This window comes from Ceratotherium simum, chromosome 11 (genome assembly GCF_057802395.1).
Source record: "Ceratotherium simum simum isolate JZ-2026a chromosome 11, ASM5780239v1, whole genome shotgun sequence".
NCBI lineage: Eukaryota > Metazoa > Chordata > Mammalia > Perissodactyla > Rhinocerotidae > Ceratotherium > Ceratotherium simum.
Window position 1 is genome coordinate 68,162,672 of NC_141910.1, and position 21,076 is coordinate 68,183,747.

The window sequence follows — 21,076 nt, forward strand, 5'->3', positions numbered from 1 at the left end:
CAGATTCATTACCCTCCTAAAAGTCTATTTATTAGCTTTCCTCAGCATTTTGTAACTTGAAAGAGAATATGGTAGAGCTCCTTTTCAGCAGCAACATACAAGAGAATATTCAAGAAAGAACAGTCGGGATTCGGAAAGTCCAGTGATCTTCCAGGGACTGCCAACTAGTCATTCATCTTACAAATATTGGATTGATTGATTCATTCAGTGAAAATTTATTGATCATTGTATCCACCAGGATCTCACGGGAAGCAGATGGCATTCAAAACAGCATAATTCAAAGAGGGATTATTTATAAAGAGATGATTTACCAGGATGGAACGTAGGGGGCCTGAAGGGATAGTGTTGTGACCTCCAGCAGGTAGCAGCTCAGCCCTGAAGGGACCAGGAAGTGGTTCTTGTGCCTGAGGGAGAGTCGTGTAGAGGAGACCGCCTTGAGAGGAGCAGTGAGCTTCAGGAACAGCCTGCTTGGGTGGCTTGTAGGAGGAGCTGGGGATTCGATTCCTGACCTCGCCCTCTTCCTCCCTTAGCTCTTCGCCCCCGCGGTGTAGGCTGCCTGGTTGGCACAGGTGCGCCCCGGGGGAGGGCCGGGTGGAGGAGGGTGGAGCGTGGGTCTGGACTGGCCATACAAGATACCTGCACAAGTGTCTACAAGGTGCCAGCCATTGCTGCAGGCATTTAACTCAGTGAACAAGTCAGACAAAAACCCTTGTTCTGGTGGAAGGAACATTCTAGCAAGGAAGGCAAATGATAAATAATAAATAATAAGCATAATAATCAAGTAAAATATATGCCAGGTTAGAAAGTGATAAGTGCCGTGGAAAAAATAGAGCGGTTAAGGAGGCCTAGGGGCAGAGGCTGGGGCAGTGGGACAAGGGTGGGGGGAGGGGGAGCCTTCACCTGGGAAGGGTATCTAGACATGCCCCGGATCGTGGACCCCCAGAAGCTTAACTGCGGCGGGCCCCTGAGTTTTTGTGGCTTTCTCCCCTCTGCTCAGGTGTACTTACTAACATTGTCTAGAGAATTTGCTATTTCCTGCTCACCTGATCCTTTCAGCACAGTATCATCAATGGGTGGACTGACTTGATGTCCCATGGGATGGACAGATGACCAAGGTCCCTACAGACTAGACTCTCACTCAGGGCTGGAGAGTCGGCATAGCCCTGAGGTTGGCAGCAAAGGCGTAATGTTGGCCCTGGCAGCTGAAAGCAAACTGCTTCTGATGGTCTTTCCTAACAGATATGGAGAAAAATGTATTTGCCAAGAAGGCAAGCCTGAGACTCAGCCTATACTCATCTTCTTACTAACGCCACCGACGTCCCATCAGGCTCATCAAGTTCGTGTCTTTCCTCCTGGTAACATGGCCGAGATTGGGCAGACATCGCCAACGTGCGTTTCAGCAGTGGAAAACCAAGTCAGTCATGGCGGCTTTTACTATCTGTATGCCGTCGACATCACGTAACCTCGGGAGACATAGCTGTGCAGTATCTCCAGCTGATGGTGTAACTAAAAACACGCTCTAGGAACAGCAAGAAGGCCACAATGGCTGAAGAAGGAGAGAGAGGGAGAGTAGTCAGAGGTGAGGTCAGAGGGTAAGGGGCACAGGTCCCGTCTACATTACAAGCACTTCGGCTTTTCCTCTGAGTAAAATCAGGGGCCACTGCAGAGTTTTGGGCAGGAGTAGCTTACTCTGATTCACATTTTAGAAGGATCATTGTGTCTGCTAGATTGAGAATAAAATGAAGGGGCCCATGGATGGAAATAGTCCAGTTAGGTGACTGGAAAAATCCAGGCAAGAGCTGAGGTGGCAAGAGATGGCTGGGTTCTGGTTACGTTTTGAGGACAGGGGCAACAGGATTTTCTGAGAGATTGGATACAGGATGTGAAAGAAAAGGAAGCTAAAGATGACTCCAAGGGTTTTGCTCAGGGCAACTGAGAGCACGGAATTAGCATTGGCGGGTGACCTTCTCTCTGGGTCTGGGGCCAGGGAGGTGAGTAGGAAGGGCATGTGCCTCCCCTCAGGGCTCTTGCACTCTGGGGCAGGGGTGGAGAGGGGGCAGTCAGGCATCCAAATAGGCCATTACAACATGAGGCTATAGAGGCACAAGGGAGGGGTGCAGAAAGGGAGTGCCAAGGACAGCTCTCAAGGTGGTGATGAGTGAGCAGAGTCGCCAAGAACGGGTGGAACTTCTCCAGCCAACAAAGAGGAGGCCTTGGGGCCGGCCCCGTGGCTTAGTGGTTAAGTGCGCGCGCTCTGCTGCTGGCGGCCCGGGTTCGGATCCCGGGCGCGCACCGACGCACCGCTTCTCTGGCAATGCTGAGGCCGCGTCCCACACACAGCAACTAGAAGGACGTGCAACTATGACATACGACTAATCTACTGGGGTTTTAGGGGAAAAAAATAACTAAATAAAAATTAAAAAAAACAAAAACAAAAAAGAGGAGGCCTTGAGGAAACAGGAAAGAGGAGGGCAGAAACAAAGGAGTTATGAAGGGCAGGACTTGTGTGCTCGGCGACTTGCAAACAGGCTCCTACAGGGGAAATGCTCTCAGGAAATGCTGAGGGGCACCGTGGACCCATGGGTCAGTCAGCATGAGCCACTTGTGGTCTATCCTGACACACTCTGATCCACAGTTGAGAGAGCCCGTGAGTGGAAATGGCTCCGAGGTGGCTGAGCTACAGGCAGGAATGGAAGCTATGCCAACAGCGGAGACAAAGAGAATGAGAGGGAAATGGGGGAAGACATACCAGGCCCGAAGGTCTCACTGGATGTTGGGGATGAGAGAGAGGGCAGAGTCAAAGTGACCCCCGTTTCTGGCTTGGGTACCGTTCACAGTAGGAACCATGCAAGGACACGCCCAATTGAGAAGGAAGAGGAGTCTAGTTTGGGATGTGTTAAGTCGAAGTGCCTGGCGGAGAATGTCCAGGAAGGGGTTGGATCTAGAGCTTAAGGGAGAGTTCTAGATAGGAGGAAGAAACATGGGAGTTGCCCACAGGAGTGTTCAAGTGATTAGAATCGGAGGATGGAGAAGAGACCATAGACTGGCCCCTGGAACAGTAACACTTCCGGCGCAGGTGTGGGGTCAGAAAAGGGACGGCCAGAGGTAGAAGAATCAGACAGTGCTGCCTGGTAAAGATTTCTCTGACCCACTTTCCCTTTCCAGTTTCCCCAAAGCCCTGATTTCCCCAAAGCCCTGGAGCTGGGTGGCTGAGGGAAGACTTTCGTCCCGGGACCCTAATGACGGTTCGCCAGTGGACGTGTGAAATTAGATGATTCAATCCAAGTGAAACTCAGGACTTCCACTGGGAATCCTGTGCCTAGGTTTTTTTTTTCCCTTCTAGACTTGAACCAGGAGATTCACAGTTTTAGGAACTGCTGGCAATCATCTTGAGACCACACAAGGAGAGCGAACCTAGGATGAAGCCCCCAGAGGAGGAAAGAAATTAGGTTGCTGGTGACATCAGGCTCCAGGATCAAGCTTTGCCACCATTTGACCTCTCGGTTATGAAAGCAATACATTTTCTTTATTGGTTAAGCAGCTTAAAGACTTTCTGATACTTGCAACCAAAACCTTCTAGCTGCTACACCCATCGTGAAAGCCAAAGTAATTTTTTTATTTTTGGTGAGGAAGATCAGCCCTGAGCTAACATCTGCCAATCCTCCTCTTTTTCTGCTGAGGAAGACTGGCCCTGGGCTAACATCCGTGCCCATCTTCCTCCACTTTATATGGGACGCCGCCACAGCACGGCTTGACAAGCGGTGTGTCAGTGTGCGTCCGGGATCTGAACCAGCGAACCCCGGGTCGCCGCAGCGGAGCGCGCGCACTTAAACCGCTTGCGCCACCGGGCCAGCCCCGAAAGCCAAAGTAATTTAAAAGGTTGTCTTTAATGTCAAATGCCGCAGAGATAAAAGATAAGCAATTAGGTCATGGGTAACCTCGGAAAGAGCATTTTCAGTGGAAACAGCAGGTGATAGTGGGGAGCGATGGAGGTTTGCAGTCAGACGTACTTCTCTCTTCCTAGCAGTGTGATCTCCTGAACGTGAGTCTCCTGTGAAATGGGCGGTATCCCCCCTTTCATTTGATCTTGGGAGGATTAAAGAGACTGTCAAGTGTCTGGTACAGAGTTCAGTAAATGGCATGGCAGGGATAGAAGTCAGATTGCACTGGACTGAAGTGCATAAGCAGTAAGAAAGTGGGACAGCAAGCAGATTATTCTTTTAAGGATATAAATATACAATTCACAGAAAATGAAGTACAAATGGCCACAGCCACTGAACATGAAGTTATGCTTAACTTCACTCAGAGAAGTGCAAATCAAAGCAGTAAGATACTGGGAAAAACTCATACTCAGTGGGTAGGAACGTAAATCAGTTTGTCTTGGAAGGGAATTTGGCAGTATCTACAAAATATTTACTGAACATATTCTTTGACTTAGCATTCTTCTGCTAAGAACTCATCCTACAATTTTACTTTACAAGTATGTAAGGGCAGACATGCTGGCATGTTTTCTGCAGCAACGTTTGTAATGACCAAAATTTAGCCTAAACGTCCATCAGTGGGCACTGATTAGACGATATCTATACAATGGAATACAATACAATCATTAAAAAGAACACATGTCTAAGGGATAGTCATAAATGAAAACAAAAAACACTATGACCCTATTTGCAAAACAGCATGAATAGTATGCTTGAGTTTGCATGAAGGATTCTTGTGTAGCCCTGGAGAAATTATCAATGGTTATCTCTTGGGAGTGGGAGTGGGGAGGCAGGAAATTTATTCCTCTGAGAAATCTTCTCGTGGAGCTCTTTCATTCATTCTAATGGCTTATGTTTTTTTCTTAGCATTTAACATTTATAATAAAATAAATAAAATTTGGCTAAAAGATTTAAAGGAGGTGATGGCTAAAGGAGTTCAGGACCAAGGGTGTGCGTGTGTGTAAGAGCCTTGAACAGAGAAGAAACAATCTGTGCCCCTAGTGTTGTTATTCCACACCTGCTGGGACAGCCCTTGGGCCTGGGCACTGGGGGAGGCAGGAGGCAGGAGCACAAGGCCTGACGACACCACTTACTGATGAGGTGGCCTGTATCTGCTATATATTGACCACTATTTGCAGGTGAAATGCAGATATTGCTAATATTGGATGACACTGATACAATGCTTCCTTCATAAGGGTAAACAGAGGAATGGAAGTCACACATGTCCCTGCACTTTGCACAGTCCTACCCCGGTAAGGTCCAGCCTGCCTCCACTTGCAGGTCCCACATTCGCCTTCTCCCAGGACTCCCCCATGAGGTTTTGTCAGCCTCTTGAAACCACATTTTCTTGAGCACTGTCTTAGGGACTTCTGCTGCCAAGTTACATAGATGATTTCTACTCTGCGGCCTGCTGGTCCAGGTCCAGCCCAGACTAGTTTCTGAGCTTCTAACTTCTAAACAATCTGCCGGCTGATGTCTTGCAAGTGACTAGGCTACTCAAGGGCACCGACTAGTCTCTTAATCATTTCAACATCGTTTACTGAGCTTCTACTATATAACTGGCACTGGGCTGGGAGCCAGAGGTCCAAGGAGATGAGAGGTTTTGATCACAATGCAGAGCAGTGAGTCTATGGGAGGGAACCTGGAGTAATCCACTGGTGAGCTCAGGGAAGCCCCTCGCCTCCAGGGGAAAGCCAAGTTTCAAGGAAGAAGTAAGAGCTAAGTAACAAAGGGAGAAAGAAATGCAGCAGAATGTGGGAAGGCAGGGAGTGTACGGGAAGCCAAGGAGCTCCCCGGAACCTTGGTGAAGGTGGACCCCAGGACAGGCTCCTGTGGAGAGGATGTGTGGGCCCCACCCCACAGGCTCCCCGTGCTGAGCTGGGCTCTGGAACCGCTGAGTGACCAGGAGCCTAGTCTGCCCCTAAGGATTCTTGACTTGTGTCCCAAGGATTAGAATGAAAAATGCACAGATGTCACAGGAAATCGATCAGGGAGTTTACGTCATTAATTGCATCACGTGTTCATTAGAAGTATATTTCAGTGTCTATCACAGCTAGGCCCTGGATTACCTGAATATGCTCACGACAGCTGTTTGATTTAGAAATTCTGATGAACTGAAACATTATTATTGGTAGATTTTCTGTTAAGCTTTTAAAAACTAAAAACACTAAGATTTTAGGTCTGAAAGCATTTACCTTCAGCTTTAGTGGTTAAATTTTGGTAATAGTTGAAAAATTATTCAGGGCTCCCTTACTGAACAATTACAGTGGACACCTGTAAGGAAAAATGACGCTGAAGAGACCTGAGTACACATGCTGGGAAATCGGGACAGACACTAGCTCGCGATCTTCAACTCCACTATTTTAAGATCTCAATTTTGCTTTACTGACTAATGAAAAGACCAAGTCAAACTGAATAATAAGAAATGACATGTTACGAAATAGACATATAAAATTTAATCCTTTTGGTTTAAAATACATCTTCAATGATACAACTAAAAACAAGACAAAATCAATTTCATAAAACAAAATATAAAATATTGTTATTATTACCCATTCCCATGATATTCTTATCTTAGAAAACCAGCAATTTATTTCACATACTTCATTAGAGTATTTTAACATAAGAATGTAACTACCAATCCTACTTGTACCAATGACCTACTCTAGCTCCCTGAACCTAAAGATACCCGTGATTTTATTTGTTATAAAATTACACTTTTTAGTATTTTTATATATTTAAATATGTATACAAAATGTTCCCCTGCCATAGTAATATAGTCTCATAAATTCATGAATGCTTTCTAGAACTGTTAACATACAATATAATCAAAGCTTGAAGGCTCTGAAACATGGTAAAATAGAATAATTTCTTGTAACAGGAAGATTAGGAAGAGCTCTACTTTGAACTGTGTCACCTGATACAAATAGTCACAATGTGTGTTGTAATTACTGTGTTTGTTCACTCCATTAGGAACATCTGACACTAGCATACACAACAGACATGAGTTGCAGTAGTGTTTTCCCTTGACTTCATTTGTTAAACAGTGCAGAAGTCTAAATAATGACATTCTCAAGAGCAAAGAGAGTCTCCGTACTTTGAGAAGGTTTGCTATGCTATGGAATGATGGCTGTGTTTGGGAAAACAGAGAGCGTTTCAGTGGCTCCACTAAGCACAGTCCTCTACCTACTTGGGAGATGTTATCAAAAATAATTTAACCTCTCATCTAGGGAAAGTCTTTAACGTAGACCTTATCGCATCTCTTTACTATATGTACACAGACACCATATTTATATATTATCTATTTATATAAGACATATATGTACACATTTACAGACACAGGCCTTCAAAATGTATTGCACTTATATACAATGCAGCTTTAGCTTAACTGATTCATACTGTAACCCATGTAAGTTCTTCACAAGAAAGGCAGTCGCTATGTTCAAGAAAGTTGCGGAGGAAGATGTCAGTAACATGCCCTATTTGAGTAAACACTTACAGGGGGATGAGAGGCTGAGGGAGAAGGGCTCCTCCTTCCTCCTTGGATGCCGCTCCCACTGACCTGAGGCAGTCAGAGTCTCACTGAGTTCAGACAAGGGCACAAGGTCCTTAAAGCCAAGCCCACTGCTCCTTCTGACTTGCACTAGTGAGCCGGCCCACCAACATTGAAGAGACAAGGCAGACATCCCAATATTTTTATAAATAATGTAGCAGATATCCTAAAGGTCCCCAGAGAGTCTATTAAATCTTGGAACAAAGTTTTCACTTTTAATCCTAAGTATTTATATCAGAAATTTCAAACATAATGGTATATGAATTTCTCTGTCATCTGAAAAATGCCAATGCGACATACTCAATGCTATCTCCTCGCCAAATGCAGTGCCACCTCCAGCTCGAAAGGAATCCCTCCCACTGACATCCACCATGTTTGGAAAGCGGCTGGCTGGTGCACCCACAGCTTGCCCAACAAAAAGACCCACATAACGCCTTCCTTTCACGCGCTGGGACTCGTGGCCCAGGACCCTCAGATCTCAGTGAGGGTGAGCTTGTACGACGCCCCTGCTTCCTCAATCTGCAGCTGGAAGGTGTCTTCATTGGAGTAATGCTTCACAATGTTGTCATCCATGTTCACCAGAATCCTGGGTGAGGAGAGGCAAGACAGAGCCGCTCATTCCTACCTGCTCTGCAGTCAGACCCAGATCTCACAACTAGCGCCACTTACTAGCTGTGACACGTGAGGCACACTACTTAAACCTCCCTAAGCCACGACTTCCTCACCAATGAAATGAGGATAAGAATAGTGCTTGTCTTGTAAGATTGTTGTGGGCTTCATGAGGGATGCGAGTAAAGCACTGACAACAGTGCAGGGCCTGTCACACCAAAACACAGCCTATTTACGTTGTTATGTCAGTACTCACTCGATGAACGAGTAAGTCGACAGAAGGCACACCTACTTGGTCCAGCTTTAGAAAGTGTATCAGTAAAACAATCCACATGATCTGAAGCCACAGCTTCCTGACAAATTATCTGCCCTGGCAAGTTACCCTCAAAGTTTAGTTCAACTAGTTGAACTAAGTTGAACCCTCCCCACTAGGCCCATCTAGAAAATTCCAATTAGGATTTGCGTTAGAATTAAGCCAAAAAATTCTTATGTTATACCCTGCTCACTCATGTCAAACAGCATAGACACTTAAGTAAAAGAGAACTAAAAATACTAATTTCTAGACAAAGAAGCAATGTTCTATGATTGAAAACACAATCCAGGGCAGGCAGCCGGAGTGGAAGGAGCAAAGTCTCTGCAGCTGGTCGAGACTGAACTTGAATCCTGGCCTTGGCACTAACCTGCTACCTGATCTTGGACAAGACTCGCAGGCTCTCTGTGCCTCGGCCACCTCATCTACAAAGTAGCAAGAGTGACACCCATCTCAGAGGGTAACGTGGGAACTAAACAACGGTGAAGTGCCCGACCCAGTTCTGGACCCATGACGGGGGCACAATAAAGGGGCAGTGACGTAGTCATCCTTAGTAAACGTCACAGCGCACTCTGCAATGTGGAGCCAATTCACTGCTGCCAAGAATGAGAAGAGCAAATAAAAATCTTACTTGACAAAAACCCACAAGATGTCTTCAAAAAGTAGATCAATTTTATGTGGCTAATTTAAGAAAAAATACATTCTAGCACTAATGTTTCTGTAACTGTTTCTGGACTGGGCACAAATGCATGTGAATAATATTAATGTTATATAGTGTTAATGTTATTTAGAGGCACCAAGAACACCAGTCAATACTCACCCTTTTTTACATTTCTTGAATATTTTTCCAATCTTGTCATGGGGAACATCGTATTTATCTGAGATCTAAAAGAGCAAAGAAAAATAATTACAAAATGCTGTTTTCATGGCTTTAACAGACAAACAATATATGTTAATATAGTGGTATAGTCACTTTGTTTTTCAAAAATGCATCTGCAAAGACAGACATGAGACCCAGTCCATACTCTGGGGAGGGGGTGTCTCCTACCTTTAGAGGGAGCTGGAATCAGGTGCTTGTTATTTCCTCCTAGTTTACAGATGTCCGTAAGAGCATTATATGGTCATAGTTTTTTAAATTAATACTTTATAGAGCAGTTTTAAGTTTTAGAAAAACGGAGCAGAAAGTACAGTTGCTCCTCCCCCACCACACACAGTCCCCCACCGTTAACATCTCGCACTAGTGTGGTGCGTCTGTTACATGCGATGAGCCAACGCTGCTGCAACACGGTGACCTGAAGTCCACAGTTGACACTGGGCTCACTCTATGAGGTGCCCACTCTGTGAGTCTTGGCAAACCCACAGCGATACGTATGCATAGTCACAGGTATCTGATCAAGCACGTGATGGCCCTGCTCTGGAGTCAGACACACCCAAACCAAAGCAGTTCTGATTCGCTTTCCACCAGGAGGTGACCTTTCTGACCCTCAGCCTCCCCTCATCAGTAAAGTGAGACTCTCACCTCACACACCACAGGACTGCTGTGAGCACTAAAGCGTGTCCTAAACTAAAGCAGGAGTTCATTTCAGATACAGAATTATGGGAAGGAAAGAAACATTAAATATCCCCTAGTCCAGGAGAAACATCCAAGTCTCTGATCACAAACCGAGAACCGCACCTCTGCCAGTTCTACCCAGAGCCTCTCCGGAGAGCACAAAGGCTCCGCCGACCGTGGCTACAGCCACGGGGTGTGGCCCTCAGCCCCAGCCCCCCAGCCCCTTTCTATGATCAATGAGCGGTCCACACGGTGCAGTGAAATCAGCGTGGCGTAAACTCTGGATGCTTTCCTTTCAGGGTGCAGAGGCCATCTGAGAGGATGAGAAACTCCAAGGACCAGCAGCTGATTCAGTCCAGATCAAACGCTTTATTTGCAATTGTTGCCCAGACGACACCCACACTGGGGTTACCACCTCCTCTACCTGAGGAGCAAAGCTCGAGGCAGCACCGAGAAACGGGGCCTCAGAAGACCAACCTTCAGATGGCTCTCAATCTAACAAAAACACACATTTCAAACCAAATCCAAGCTCCCATCATACAAACAAGTCCATTTCTTTTCTGTATCACTGGATAATAATACTTTGTATATTTTTGAAATCCCAGCCCCAAGAGATCCAAGACACTGTAATGAATTCCTTATGAGCTGTGAACAAGTTATATTTGGCACAGTGAGTCTCAATCTTTTTCACACTCTCTTCTCTCTCCATAATCAAGGGTCTGCATGATTCTTAAGAAATGAGGAAGGGTTGTCAGAACACAGGTAAGAAAGAGGAACCCAGGAGAAATCACAGGAAGCTGAAAAACAACAGAAAGAGGTGCTAATGGTGGTGTTGGCCGTGGTGCAGGGGGAGGGACCGTGCTAAGAGATGCCTGTGAACTTGGAGCTGCCTTGAGAGCCTCAGCAATGCCCCGAGTCTACTGTCTCCTCCCCGGCTTTATTTTTCTTCACTGCATTTATCAGCACGTGGCAAATTACATACTAGTTTCTTTGCTTATTTTATTGTCTCTACCTTCCTAATGAGAACCTAAACTCCATTTGGCACTGTGTCACTTACTCTTGTAACTCTAGTGCCTAGAACAGCTCTTGGCACAAGGCAGGCCCTTAACAAATAATTTGTTAAATGAATTCAACACATGCAGCTATTGGGGGGAGCCAGGAGAAACATATTTCTAGCCCAATTATGCACACGCTTAGAGCTCAAAGAGTCCTATGATTTTTAGGGGGCCAAGCTTGATAAATATCAAGATACAGCACTGATTCCTTGAATTCTAGCCCGGAGCAAAGCCAAAATGGGGAATCAGCATGGCATCCTCATGCCATCTCTCATTGATGTCCCAAAGGGGAGGCTGGGGTCAGTCTGCTTGTTGGCCTTGGCTGAGATCCTGTAGGAAGGATTTATGGTCAATCACTGGTCACACCTCTAAATTTTCTGAAATATGCTTTGGGTAAGGTCTTGACACAAGTTCAGTCATCCCCCAGGATCAGTAGTTTTAAAGGCAGACCGAGGAGCCACTGCTTTCATGCATGAAGTTTTTAATAATTTTTGTTAGCTTCTAAACGGCTTGTTAAATGGCATCTCTCTTTAACCAAGCATGTAGAAGTTAAACTATTTCACAGGTCATCACAAATTCACTGAATTCAGCGGACTAGACATTCCTGAGTGACTACAACCTACCCACCAGTGTGCTGGGCGCAGTGGCGTGAGACTGAGTGGAGACGGCCCTGCAAACAGCTGAGGACCCCAGGAGGCAGCAGCAAATGTAGGCTGTGCCACAGGCTCAGACACAGTGCTGGGGCTCAGGAAAGGCTTCAGGGATTTTAGCACAAAGGAATCTGGAGGGTCTGGTAAAATTTGTGCCAATGGAATTCTATGTAAGTTTGTTTTCACTTTTTAAAGAAGATTACAAAGCTCATGCTACTTACAGCTTCCATCAAGCCTTTCAAAGATGGAGTCTTGAGCATCAGGGCATCAAAGACTTCTTCCGACTCCTTCCGCACATAGAGCAGCACTAATCCCCAATCAGGAATAAGGAGGTGAAAAAGGAAAAAAAGGATGCAATTCATTCATATGAGCAAAATAAGAAAACAGATCCAGGTACTGGTTAATATAAGAGACATCCACATCAAGGACAGCGAACATGAACCAACACTAAATCCGCCTCGAGGAACACAGCTTTTGGCTTCTTTTAACTCTGTGTACGTCCAGGCTCCAACCAGGAGTTGGTCTGATGGAAGAATACTCAAGGAAGTCAAACTGGACAAGATTTGTCTGAGCAATTGATGCTTTTGACAGATTCAGAACTCACTTCTAATTTAAAACTCCACTAAGAAATGTAACCAACACACCTCGCGTTGGTTCTTCTACCCGGGTCAGCTTAGCGGGAGGTGGAATCGCAAAATCATCTTCCGAGCCGTACGGCCCCCTTTTCAGGTTAGATCTGTGGGCAATCAAAAGCACGCCATTAGTGTCTTCAACCTTAATCACTTGCAGAAACAGAAAGAGTTTTAGGGCATATCACCGAATTACAGATTTGAAATGACCTTCATTCTTTATCTGGTCCAGCTTCCTTATTTTGTGGATGAAAATATGAGGCCCAAGGAAAGATACTGAGTCAGGGCTCGTGCTATTTCACGGCAGAGCTGGGGCTACACTCAGGCCACCTGCCAGACACCCTCCATCGCTCTTACACTAGATCAAGCTGCCTTTCAGGAAACACTTGATGGAGGAGATAGGATCTGACATATATGTGAAGGTGGTAACAGAGGAGAGGGCATGTCAAAAAGGGAGACAGTCTGGGCAGGAAAATGCAAAGCCAGCCTGGCTGCAGCAGAATGTTCCACAGGAAGATAAATCTAGAAGAGCAGGTTGGGCTTTACTATGGAATATCTTGATCATTCCATTCCAAGAAATTTTAGATTTTATGTGGCAGCTATTAGGGAATCTTTGAAAGTTTTTGAGATGAGAATGCTGTAATCCAAGCGTATGGCAGAGACTGGAGGGGACTCACGACCCACAAGCAGAAGAACCAGTTGGAGGACTTTGGGCAGAATCACAGCATATTAAAGGGTTAATACGTACTTAATCCTTTCAAATGTACAGTAGCGTTGGTGGAAATAAAAAGGAGAAAATGGATACAGGCGTGTTTGAAGAAAGACCTGAAAAGATGAGAGTGACTGGCTGTCAGAGGCACAAGTTATGGGGTGTTACACGTGATGAGGTTCAGGTGGGTGAGCAAGCAAACAGTAAAATAGCTGAAGATGAACGAGCGGGTGCTTGGTTTTGAGCAGAATGATCACCTCAAGAAGGGCTGGGCCTTAAAATGCTCAGTCTGTCTCAGCTCCTAGCACAGGCCAGGCCTCCAGTGAAAGCCCCTGTAGGATATGTCTGAGCACACGAAGGGTTAGAGGCAGTGGAGGACTGGCCTTCAGAGAGGAGGCCCTGCAGGCAACATGGTGGGAACGGGGAGCTATGACGGCCCAAATAAGGGGCCTGCCGCTCAATGTGGTAGAGCGCTGAGCAGGAGGGCTGCCAGTGTGGGCAGTTAGGGCCCACGCAGGGGGAGCAGCACCACCTCAGTGAGCATATGAGCAGTGAGCACACCCAGGGGCCTCATCTGGATTCCAAAACACATTCTCCACCACAAGGAACCAGGGCTTCCTGGAGAAGGGGCTGATTCTAGGGCTGGAGGAGGGAAAACACAAGTGCCTGGAACACATTGTGCCTGAAGGTGAGGAAGTGCTCAAGGAATTCGGGGGCAGCAGGGTCATGTCAAAGGGACCCAGGAGCAAGCTTGAAGGACTCCACTGACCACTCTGGGAGAATCTGAACAAAGTAAATGACAGTAACGGATTACAACTTATTGAATAAAACTGGAAACTATGAGTCCATGCCGACATACATAAATGAATAAATTGACAGTCTGACAAGGAATGAGATATTTAGAAAGCTATACAACACCTTAGCCAGCCCTGGTGGTCTAGTGGTTAAGATTCAGCACTCTCACTGGGTTTGTTTCCCAGTCAGGGAACGACACCATCTGTCTGTCTGTGTCACACTGTGGCAGCTGCGTGTGCTATGACGCTGAAAGCTCTGCCACTGGTATTTCAAATACCAGCAGGGTCACCCATGGTGGACAGATTTCCGCAGAGCTTCCAGACTAAGGCAGACTAGGAAGAAGGACCTGGCCACACACTTCCAAAAAAATCGGCCATGAAAACCCTGTGAATAGCAGTGGAGCATTGCCTGATAGGGCGCCGGAAGGTGAGAGGATGGCGCAGAAAGACCGGGCAGGGTTCTGCCCAGCTGCCCACAGAGTGGCCAGGAGTCGAAATCTGCTGGATGGCACTAACAACAACAAAGCACCTCCCCACAAAACACTTCATACAAAAGGAGAAACAGCAACCGCGTGGTGAAGAGGCCGGGCAGATGCACCTTAATCAAGTGATCAGAAGGAATACCATGAGCAATGGGGTGAACGGGAAGTGTGCCACCCGACAGGTTACGTCTATGATACTCCCGCCAAGACACATACCCTGAATCTGATCACGAGAAAACAACGGACAGACCCAAACTGAAGCACCTTCAACAAAACAACTGGTTTGTAACCTTCAAAAGTGTTAGGTCAGGAAAAGTCACGGAGAGACAGACTGTTCCAGATTGAACGGATTAAAGAGACACAACCACTAAATACACTGTGAGTCTGAACTGGATCCTTTTTAGCTATAAAGGACATTATTGGAACAACTGGGAAAAATCGAATGGGGTGTGAGGACTGGCTGGTACTAACGTCTCAGTGTGAATATCCTGACTGTTACACAGGAGAATATCCTTGTTTGTAGGAAATACACACTAAAGTATTTAGGAATGATGGGTCATTTGGGTTGGCAACTTAATCTCAAATGGCTCAGGAAAAAATGAGTTCTTTGTATCGTGCTTGTGGTTTTTCTGTAAGTTTGAGATTGTTTCAAAATAAAAAGAATTAAAACAAAACAAAACATAAATCTTACCCTTCACCCTCCAATTCTTCTGAGGCAATGGGAAGGACCTAAGACCAAAAAAGTAGATTGCTTTTCAACTATATGCTCAAAATATTTTGGACCACAAATGAGTTATTCCTAAAATGAAAATAATTTTGAATTTGACCCATCTAACACAAAATCCTCTACCCTTATTTTTCTTTTTTTTTTTTCCCTAATTTTATTTATTTATTTATTTTTCCCCCAAAGCCCCAGTACATAGTTGTATGTCATAGTTGCACATCCTTCTAGTTGCTGTACATGGGATGCGGCCTCAGCGTGGCCGGAGAAGCGGCACGTTGGTGTGTGCCCGGGATCCGAACCCGGGCTGCCAGTAGCAGAGCACGCGCACTTAACCACTAAGCCACGGGGCCGGCCCTACCCTTATTTTTCAATAACTAGATTCTTAGAGATATCTTGAACTCCTCTAAATCAGGGGTTGGCAAACTATGGCTGGTGGGCCAAGTCTGGCCCAATGCCTGTTATATAAAGTATTTACTGGCAGATAGCCACACTGATTCATTGGTATATTGTGTATGGCTGTTTTGGCCCTACAACGGCACAGCTGAGCAGTCACAACACAGACCACATGACCCAAAAAGCCTAAAATATTTACTATTTGACCCTTTACAGAAAAAGTTTGCCGACTCCTGCTCACTCCAAAGCTTCTCATTAGAATCTGAATACACTGGCAATGGCTCCCCACAAGAACTCTGAAAATCATTAGTCTGTAACAAATCTGTCTATGAAGTCCATGGCAGACCACCTTTTTGATATTTATTTGAGCTCAGCATGGAAAGCATGCTCTGCTCTATTCAGGTTTCTATCTCTACTATGCATTTGCTCAAAGCAGGACGTGACTATTTGTTAAACTTCGCATCAATTGTCAAGACATAGCTATACATGTGCCAATGATGATTCAGTAACTGAAACCATGAAAAGAGCCTTCAAATGTTCTTCATGCCATTAAGGCTACCCACCCTAGGTATTCCTCTGGCTTTTCCCCCCTGCCCAGACCCATATAAGTTAAATCCGCATGATTATAGTCTCAAACTCCAAATTATGTTACTATTCTAGCATCTTTTAAATGAGCTAAGATATAAATAAATAAATACAAACAGAATTAAGTTGACAGGTTTGCTACCGCGTTTCCAAATCAATAATGCTTAAACACACTTTACTCAAGGACATCATGTCACCCCAACTGAATATTCCAGGGAGCTGACCCGTAACACTGGTCACACCTCCCGAAATGTTGGCTTCTGTTTACCATGAACAATGCCAAGACTTCTTTGGGTGGAGTCTTACTTCCCTGCAGCCACCATGGGATCCTGGTTACCTACGTGAGCTCCCCGCTGAAGGCTGGCAAAGTGCACATCAGGAATGAAGAGGACAGGCTGGGTGTCAAGATCAATCAAGGGCCTGAACACCGTGATATCCATTCGTTTGTGAGAGGGAAGCAGTGGCACTTTCACATCAGAAACTGAGGGAAAAAACAGGACACCACAGTCAATGCTTATACACACAGACTAGACGCAGGCCACAGGGCGTTGTCTTCAATGTTTAAGAAACTTAAACTGTAGCACTATATAAGATACAGGTCATGTTGCCTGAACTAAGAGGAAAATCAGCTTACATGAAGGAATATGTTGTTTGTATTTATACTAAAATCAACTGAACATCTTATCAAAATCAGAAGAGAAAAATGTATCCTTACACACACACAGACATACACACACAGAAGATCTGGAACAGAGACAAAGCATGTTTAGTTTCTGTCTGAAAGGCTAAAACTTAAAACTATATAAACATAATTTGCAAGTAATTCCACCTTAGGAACCCTCATGAAGTAATGTACATTCTAGCAGCAGTGCGGTCTTCCACTTCAGAACATACACCCTTACTTTACACTTTCAACTTCAGAACTTAACCTCAGTGAGGTCAGATGAGCACGCCCATCTCAAAAATGTTTAGTCTACTGAATTATGGACACCATCCTCGCCTGTCACCTGGCCCTGCAGTACCCGGTGAGGAGCTTTCCCGGTCAGTTAGCTGCTCTCTGAAGTGACACTGGGCTGCACTCTGACGCCAGCAGAACCCTGACAAATGTGCTGCAGGGCAAACGTCTGCTGAGCCAGACAAACAGTGCAAAGAACAGAGGCGAGCAGCCCACGTACTGCAGATGAAACCCTACTGGCACAGAGCAGCGTTTTTCTTCCTTCTAGCTGTGAGATACAGGATTTTGTGAATATGAATATTGGTCACATTAGAAAAAAAGAAAATGACAAAAGTTTTCCCTGGTGAAATGTCCAAACAGAAGCCCTACAGATTCTGCAAATGTTAGAAAACTATACATAAGAAAACTACGCTCATCTGGAAGTAAGACATCCTGAAATCTCAAGGGTGTTGTTATTCTTAAAAATCGAGACATGTCCCAATTATCATCAGCTATTCTGGTGGAATGTGTGTTATTTTTCAGGACTGGAACCAGCATCCTGAACTAGAACTAACAGCCAAAATAGCCTGAACTCTGGAAAACACTCAAGAATCCTTCCTGTAGTTCTCCAAGAAATTTACTTAGTTTGGCCGCTCATCCGTTTTTCTATCTGGTAAAGGAAGCAACGCTACCACTTCAGAGTCGTAAAAGATATCCACTATCATATCTGCTGCTTGAACATCAAGTCACCACTCTGGATGGAAAGGTGTGAAGTGCTCGGTGGACACATTTCTACTTACAGGCGTTCAGCTGGGAGCTGGGGTCAGTACACTTGCCTTTTCTTTTGCTTTGTTTTCGTTCTTCATCTCTGATTTTCCGCTCAGCTCCCTATAGGTCAAGAGAAGACAAGACAGGATTCTGTTTATCTGAGCCTCTTTAAAATATTTAACTGTTATCCTGACCAATGAGGGGAAAAAATTCTCCTCTCTGGAGAAGAACTCCATCATTTATTATATTCACAGAGTTTATCATAGTAGTTTCCTCTAAAAAGCCATTCTGATAACTATTTTTAACTATATGAAATCACAGGGAAACAATATATAAAAAACAAACAGAGAAAAATTCCCCTCAATAATGGATGTGGCCATGTTAAATGAAAAGCTGAGAAAATCTGCTAATGTACCACACTGCCTTCAAAGACATGAGTGACTTCCTGTTGTCTAGTAATAAGCAAATGAAAGAAAAAACACAAGATGACCCTGCTTTGAGTGTACTTTCCTATATGGGCATTGTTATCATCAGAAGCTGTGATTCTGTCCAAGGACTAGGCTCCAACCAAGTGACAGATATGTTCAACTATAACTCACAAAAGCAAAGATTTAACTAGAAATCTGCATAATCACTTAAAAGAGATGAAGTGTATTCCCAGTCCTATAAAGAAGAAATATATGTACGATATACATCAACTATACAAAGACTGTCAGTGCCACACAACTGAACCCACAAAAATAAAAAAGAACCATATTAGTAATAAACATAACCTAAAATTAAGCAAATAAGTATAATAAAAACATAACTATTAATTAATCACTTTGCTTAACCTACTGACATTTATTTCTGGATAGCACAGATTTCTTTACAAAGTTATCCAGTTAAGTATGAACTGGTAGCTTATTTTTCTGAAAATAAATTCCCCGATAGCAAACAGGCAATAAAAATCATCCCACTGATCTTGGCACTATTATACAATAAAACCACATTTTAAAAAACAGAATACAAAACCACCTTCTGCCTCTTCTAGAAGGTGTTAACATACTAATATATCGGTAAACATACAACCTGCTTATAAAATCTGCTTTGTAATATTGACACAAACATCACCTTCCTGACACAGAAAAACAGGTACATATCCCCAATCTCCCACCCGTTACTGTATAGAGTTGGTCTGTATCTGTCTTAGTTCCTTCTAACAGTCTAACAATAACTTCATTTTAATGATAAACTATAGTCCCCAAAAGGTAGTTTTATAAAACAGGACATTCCCCTCCTTATTTATCAGTTACATTCATAAAGAATAAGGGACTTCTGCCTCCACTCAAGATGGAGTAACACAGACCAGATTTACCCTCCACCTGAAACAATTGAAAAAAAAAAAAAAAAACCATTAAGTAAGGATTTTTAAGGCTCTGGCCACCTAGACAACCAAGAAGCAATCCCTGAGAGGCAGAAACCCAGCGCAGTGAGCCTCCAGGTGCTGCCTGCCTCCAAAGCCTCCAGGCTGTGGCACAGGAGGGATGTCCGGTGGTCTCCTTGAGCCAGGTTCCTGGGGTGAGAAGACAGAGTCGAAAGTCCAGAGAGATCAAGGCAGCAGGCTAAGGCAGCAAAGGGGGAAGAGAGTTAAAAGAGAAAGACCCCCAGAGACTTTCAGGGGGTCCTCTCAAGTATTCACAGAGTACTGAGAGGTACGTGGTGTGAGGAAGTGACCCAAGATTGGGGGAAAACCCTCAGAAAAGACTAGCGAACAGTGCCTGAAACTCACACAGGGAGAGCAGTGCCTGGCCACCAATCAGACTGGAAAAACTTATAAGTCACAGGGCAGTGGGCAGGACAGTCAGGAAAACCTCACCTCAGTAGTGGAGAACAACTAGCCTGGCACTGAGCACTGCTCCAGACCCACCTATCAAACCATAAAAGTAAGACCCAAAGGATCAAACTATTTCTGAGTCACTTCACTAGATCTCAGGACAAAGCTTGAGGAGACTCACAGGATTACAAATATATCCAGCACCCAACAAGGTAAAGCTCACAATGTCTGATATCCAATAAGACTGCCAGGCATGAAGAGAAGCAGAAAAACACGACTGTACAAGGAGGCTATCAAATCACAGAAACAACCCAGAACTGACACAGAAGCCAGATGAGGACATTAACACGGTTATTATAACTGCGGACCATATGTTCTAAAAGATAGTGAAAAAAACTGAACATGTTAAGTAGAGGCATGAAAGATATAAAACAGATCCAAATTGATCTTCTAGAGATGAAAACTACAATGTCTGAGATGAAAAATACACTGGATAGGATTAACAGCAATTTAGACAAGGCAAAAGACAAGACTGGTGAACATCAGGACATAACAATAGACACTATCCAAAATGAAACCCAGAGAGCGTAAGTAATCCAAAAAAGTAAAAAGAGCATCAGTGAGCTGTGGGACAACTTTAAGCAGCCAAATATATGTGTAATTGGCATCCCCAAAGGAGGAGGAAGGAGAAAACGTATTCGAAGAAATAATGGCTGAAAATTTTTCAAATATGATGAAAACTATAAACCCACAGGCCCAAGAAGTTCAATAAACTCTAAGAACAAGAAACATAAAGAGATACATCAAATTGTTCAAAACCAGTAAAAAGAGAAAATCTTAGAAAAAGTCATAGAAAAAAAGACATGTTAAATACAGAAGAACAAAGATAATGATGACACTGGATTTCTCATCAGAAACAACATAAGCCAGAAGACCGTACAGACACATCTCTCAAGTACAGAAGGAAACAGTCAACTATAATTTTATACCCAACAAAAAGATCTTTCAAAATTGAAGGTGAAATAAAGACATACAAAAGCTGACAGAATTCACAACCAGAAGACACACACTCCAAGAAATGTTAAAGGAAGTGCTATGACATTGTGGAGAACCCTTTAAATTCAGGCTGTTTTGATTCTTTCTTTCTCTCAATCAACAACTAATGAGATTGATGTTGGGGAATCACACCAGGCCATGGCCCAGAAGTCAACCCCTAACATCTGCTCCCAGAGATAGCTACAATGAATATTTACTCTGATGAAGAAGAAAGTTATCTTCAGGAAATAAGTGTCACTGAAATTTTTCTCTATCAGGACGGACCAGAGATATACACAAGATCACAGAAAGAGGGGCTGCCAAATTTCCATCGGTTAGTGATCCAATATCTGTTTCCATTTTCTCTGAAAACATGCTAAACTGCTGCTGCTTCTGAAATGAAAGAAAATTCCATTTAACAAACTAGTTAAGCAATTCATAGTAAAGTACCGTACGACTTTCTCTTATGAAAGAAAAACAACATAAAACCGATACCAA

The 21,076-nt window shown here is 44.2% G+C and overlaps 1 protein-coding gene across 2 annotated transcripts in view; it reads right to left on the reverse strand.

Moving 5' to 3' along the window:
- Window positions 1-6,421: 6,421 nt before the first annotated feature.
- Window positions 6,422-21,076, reverse strand: part of GRHL1 (grainyhead like transcription factor 1) — a 51,516-nt gene continuing 36,861 nt past the window's right edge. The window contains exons 10-16 of one of the 2 annotated variants that reach the window (XM_087437168.1): window positions 17,760-17,847; window positions 16,367-16,506; window positions 15,015-15,052; window positions 12,354-12,445; window positions 11,931-12,016; window positions 9,273-9,337; window positions 6,422-8,119 (exon numbers count right to left, since the gene is read on the reverse strand). In XM_087437168.1, the coding sequence (XP_087293294.1) occupies window positions 8,005-8,119; window positions 9,273-9,337; window positions 11,931-12,016; window positions 12,354-12,445; window positions 15,015-15,052; window positions 16,367-16,506; window positions 17,760-17,847 (624 nt within the window). In that variant the 3' untranslated portion in view covers window positions 6,422-8,004. The remainder of the gene's footprint in view (window positions 8,120-9,272; window positions 9,338-11,930; window positions 12,017-12,353; window positions 12,446-15,014; window positions 15,053-16,366; window positions 16,507-17,759; window positions 17,848-21,076) is intronic. The other variant, XM_087437170.1, reaches the window with a different exon arrangement.